At 52.4% G+C, this 4944-nt stretch overlaps 1 protein-coding gene across 1 annotated transcript in view; it reads right to left on the bottom strand.

Moving 5' to 3' along the window:
- Positions 1-784: 784 nt before the first annotated feature.
- olfm2a (olfactomedin 2a) overlaps positions 785-4944 on the bottom strand; it is a 6987-nt gene continuing 2827 nt past the window's right edge. The window contains exons 2-3 of the mRNA XM_056608872.1: positions 4585-4691; positions 785-1459 (exon numbers count right to left, since the gene is read on the bottom strand). Coding sequence (XP_056464847.1) covers positions 785-1459; positions 4585-4691 — 782 coding nt within the window. The remainder of the gene's footprint in view (positions 1460-4584; positions 4692-4944) is intronic.

Raw genomic sequence — 4944 nt, 5'->3', positions numbered from 1 at the left:
AAAACGCCCACCCAGACAAGTACAAACTAATTGTATTGACTGAAACCCCTCCCACACAATCACCTAAAAAAAACAACACATTAAACCTAAAGTACCTCTCGTTCCTTATTTTTCCTGCTGGCGCTTATATGAAACGCGTTTAACCCAGATGGATCGTCTGCATCGCATACGGGAGGTAAAGAACGACACGATGGGAAATGGTAAAGGTCAATATTTATTTTTTCATCACAAATAAAAAGAACCATGCTTACTCATCACAGAAAGAAACTAAAGAGAAGCGATCAGTCCTTATATCTTTACCCACCTCGCTGCTGAGTGTGTGTGAGTGTGTGCGTGTGTATGTCTCTGTGCGTGCGGCGTGTGTGTGTGTGTGTCGGTGTGTGTGTGTTGGTGTTTGTATCCGTGTGTGTCTGTTACTTTCAGAAGGTGAATTATAGCACTCTATGAAGTTTGAGATGTAATAAAAAAAGTCCAAGCCTCTGTCCCCACAACAACAAGACAAACAACACCCCAGCCCAACCTGCCCCTCCCCATCCCCACCACACCCCTGCCCCCCCCCCCCCCCCCCCCCCCGCCACTCCCCGGACCAAACACAGACCAACCCAACAGCCAACCAGCCAACCAATCACAGCCAGTCCCCCCGCACTCGACCCGCCTCCCCACCTTTCAGCAAAAAAAAAGAAGAATCACAGCATTTCCTCCGTGCGTGTCGGCCCTTCCTCCCCCCCTCCCCCTCACCCCCTCACACCCCCTCACACCCTCCTCACACCCTCCCATCAACCCCTCAGTCCCCGGACGTCTTGATGACCTGGAACAGGGTGACGTTGTACAGCACCTGGTGTCCGTTATTCCAGGTGTACAAGACCCTCTCCCGGGGGTTGTAGTCCATCATGGAGATGTGGGAGTACTGGTTGTGGAAGGGGATGTCCGTGTACTCGTATGTGGACGTGTTGGTGTAGTACGCAAAGTAGATCTTGGCGCCGGCCAGGTGGGAGTTGGTGACGTACAGCGTGCCGCAGATCATGAAAGACTCGCCCGCGCTGCGCTTGGGGAAGCCCGTGTCCCAGCTCTGCAGCACCTCCAGGCTCTGGGGCTCCAGCCGGCTGATGACGATGTTGCCCGCGTTGGGGATGGTGGTGTACACGGCCCACAGGCCGTTCTCGTCCGCCATCAGGTCGATGTCAGACGAGCCGCCCCAGGAGTAAGGGAAGGTGTTGTTGTAGCCGGCGCCGCTCAGGCTGCGCTGCACCAGGACGCTGCGGGAGCGGAAGTGGTACTTGATGACGATGTTGCTCTGGTACTTGTTGTAGAACAGGGAGCCGTTGAACACCACGTGGCCCGTGCCCGCCCAGGGGTGGGGCAGCAGGTGCTGCACGAAGTTCTGGCCCTTGGTGAAGTCGTTCATGGTGCGGTACTCCAGCACGCGGCGGCCCTTGAAGTAGCCGTCCATCGACCACACCTGGGGACGGGGGACGAGAGACATGGAGAAAAACAGAGCGAGACATAAGAGAGAGAGAGAGGCAAAGAACGACAGAGAAGGGACACAGGGCCAGAAGATGGATGACCACACGAGAGACGGAGAGTAAGATAGATAGAGAGAGAGAGAGAGCGAGGGAGAGAGAAACCAACGATAGTGTTGTATTGGTCTGCTGCATCTAACGTCTATTCGTCTATGATCACAGTACTAGATTAGTGTGTCATTATAACCGATGGTGATGCCACAAATACAATGAAATGCGTGTGTGAGTGTTGTTTGTGTTTGCATGTGCGTTAGTGCGTGTGTGTGTGTGTGTGTGTGTGTGTGTGTGTGTGTGTGTGTGTGTGTGTGTGTGCACTCCCTGTGTGCACGCCTGTAACACTATTGATCCCAGCTGTGGATGTGGGAGGGATGATTTTGCCTGTGGCATCCACTCAACCATTGCCTCTGTTCCTTGCCCTTTCCACTCCACACTTACAGGAAATCAATACATTTAGCTGCCGTCTCTCTCTCTCTCTCTCTCTCTCTCTCTCTCTCTCTCTCTCTCTCTCTCTCAATCGCTCTCTCTCTCTCTCTCTCTCTCTCTCTCTCTCTCTCTCTCTCTCTCTCTCTCTCTCTCTCTCTCTCACTGTCTCTCTCTCTCTCACACTGTCTCTCTCTCTCTCTCGCTCTCTCACACTGTCTCTCTCTCTCACACTGTCTCTCTCTCTCCCTCTCTCTCTCTCCCTCTCTCTCTCCCTCTCTCTCTCTCTCTCTCTCTCTCTCTCTCTCTCTCTCTCTCTCTCTCTCTCTCTCTCTCTCTTGCTTACGCTTTCTCTCTCTTTCCCTCCGGTGCTCTCAGCGGATTGGCCCACTTTCAACTACAGTTCCCCACCACCTGCTCCTTCCGTAGCTCCACTACCACCACCATCGCCACCACCACCACCACCACCAGCGCCACCACCACCACAACCACCACCGCCACCACCACCACCGCCACCACCGCCGCCACCACCGCCACCGCCAACACCACCGACACCGCCACTGCCACCACCACAGAGACATATTTCAGCTCCTAATTGATTCAATTAAACCGCAGGCAGGGCTTTGCATGTTTACTTTCCCCGGAATTTGTCTAAGTGAGCATTGCTAGGACTGTTCAGCTCTCTCTCTCTCTCTCTCTCTCTCTCTCTCTCTCTCTCTCTCTCTCTCTCTCTCTCTCTCTCTCTCTATAATCTCTAACACTCTCCTCTCTCCTTCCCAGGGCTCAGGAAGCACACTTGTTTCCAGTGAGAATCCCAGCAGGGGGAGTGAGGGACAATAGAGAATTCTTGGAGAGAGAGAAGCAGAACAGCCTTTGAATCATATAGAAGAAGGGCCGATTATGGAGCATTAAGGTGCGGTTTTGTTCCCTACCTGCTAAATGAGTCCCCGGAGTCCGAGGCAGCCGGTAACACATCAAGAATGTATTCTTTTTTTTCTTCCCCATGTCTCTCTCGCTTTATCTGTCTCTCTGTGATCCGCCAGCGGGTGGACGGCGCCGGATGTTTGCGGACGTGGACGGCGTGGGCGGAGCGGCAGTCTATTAACGCGAGCGACGCGGTGATTGATAAGACGCCCAACGCCACCTCAGCGCGTGAGCTGATTAATGGTGGGAGAGAGGGGGGGGGGGGGGGCACGTTCGCTCGACGCAAATGATCTTCGCCATCGGGGGCCGCTATTTATTCAGCATGGTGCACGGCGTGAGCGGGGGAAATAAAATGGGAAAAGTCTCTTAATAAACGTTTTGTTTTTCATCTTCCTACCCCCCACCACCCCCACCACCTCCACCGTCGACACCACCTCCTGAGGTTTTGCCTCCTTGGCTTTTTCAACTCTGCATAAACCAACCCCCCCCCCCCCCCCCATGCACACACATCATTCCTCGGGTTCCCTGAGGCCCGTTCATGCAGGACGCGTGTCTGATATCCAATCGTCAGCCAGAAGCCATTCCTCCATATTCAGGGATCGCAGGGTATCAGTTGCGCAGGCATCCCTGTTGTAATTACTCGGACCGTATTAAATACCAAAAAAAGGCTAACCCCCCCCCCCCCCCTTCGTTCTTCTGTCGGGGATGACAAAGCCAGCTGGTAGGGGGAGGGGGTGACGGGGGTTGGAAGATGTGACAGAGTAAAGGTGGGGGGGTAGAGTGTGGATGGTGACAGGGATGGGGATGGCGATGGCGATGGTGGGGGGGGGGGGGGGGGGGGGGGAGATGGGAGACTATCGGAATGAGAGGCCCTATCAATCAGTGACTCAGCTTTCTGCCTCCGTCTCTGCGACGCTCACTCTGCCCTCCTCCAGCGCTCTCTCTGCCAGCCCTCGCTCAGACCGAGCGGTCAATCAGCCCCACAAATATCACCACGGCGGGGCCTCAAGACAGCCAGGGGCCCGGCCGGGAGGGTGAGACACTCCGGCTGTTTATCACTCTTTAGTTTTAGGGTTTTAGTGTATGGAAGGGTATGAGTTCAGTGTGTATTGAAAACGTAAGGGTAAAGGGTATTAGGTACAGAGTTCAGTGCATGCTATTTCATCTTGAGTTACTTCCACACATGGGAAATATAAGAGCAGGTAGGGGTGAGGCATCTTACTCAAGGATGCTCAAGCTACCAGACATTGGGGTACCAACTCCCAATTAAGTGAATGGGGTGTAGTGTCCAGCGTGCAATGAATCGGATGCAACATATAGGTAACGGCTACAGTGTATACAGGACAGGGTTTAGTAGATAGCATATCGTTAGCCTCATAGTATAATTGCCTAAGTCATTATTATAAGGTTCATCTTGTATTCAGCGTCAAAATGCCTCAAAAGTACTTTGATTGGCTTAGGATCTATAATAAATGAGGCACATTGATTCAGCAGCGTTAGGAGACTAGAGTCAGGTTAAATATCACAATATTGCCAAAATATGACTGAGGCAATTATGCTAGGAGGCCGATGATATGGCCGGTGTAAGGCTAGAGTTGTTCAGCACAGAGTGTGGCATGAAGTGTAGCAAATGTCAGATCACACCGTGTGCAGTGTACCTTACTCTAACATCAAAGCCCATTTAAGGGGCGTTGAACCTGAGTTTGAAGGCAATACTCACTCTGTTGTCTGAACTGGGGATCATTGTGTCCGTCATCCAGGAGCCGAATCGGGAGCCCGAAGCCCGCACTGTGATGGGGTTACTGACACCTGTCAGTTTCCCACAGCCTGCCAGACAAACAGGAGGAGGTGGTGCATCAGTGGTCTATTCATGCTGCATAAATATTCATATGACCCCAGCAGGGGTAACAAAAAGAATGGCGATATTTTGGTTCAGCAAACGGGATATACGGTTTAGCATTTTGAATATATCAGCAGGGTTCGTATCTAAATCTCAGGACCATGCACCAGGGTATATATTGTAGTATCACAGGATTATTTAGTGAGCCTTGGTCTTTCCGCCTGATTCAAATTCACTTCA

Source organism: Gadus chalcogrammus, chromosome 2, assembly GCF_026213295.1.
Source record: "Gadus chalcogrammus isolate NIFS_2021 chromosome 2, NIFS_Gcha_1.0, whole genome shotgun sequence".
In the NCBI taxonomy this organism is placed as follows: Eukaryota; Metazoa; Chordata; class Actinopteri; order Gadiformes; family Gadidae; genus Gadus; species Gadus chalcogrammus.
The sequence above is the reverse complement of the archived record's forward strand: the minus strand, read 5'-3'. Positions and strand labels throughout refer to the sequence as shown.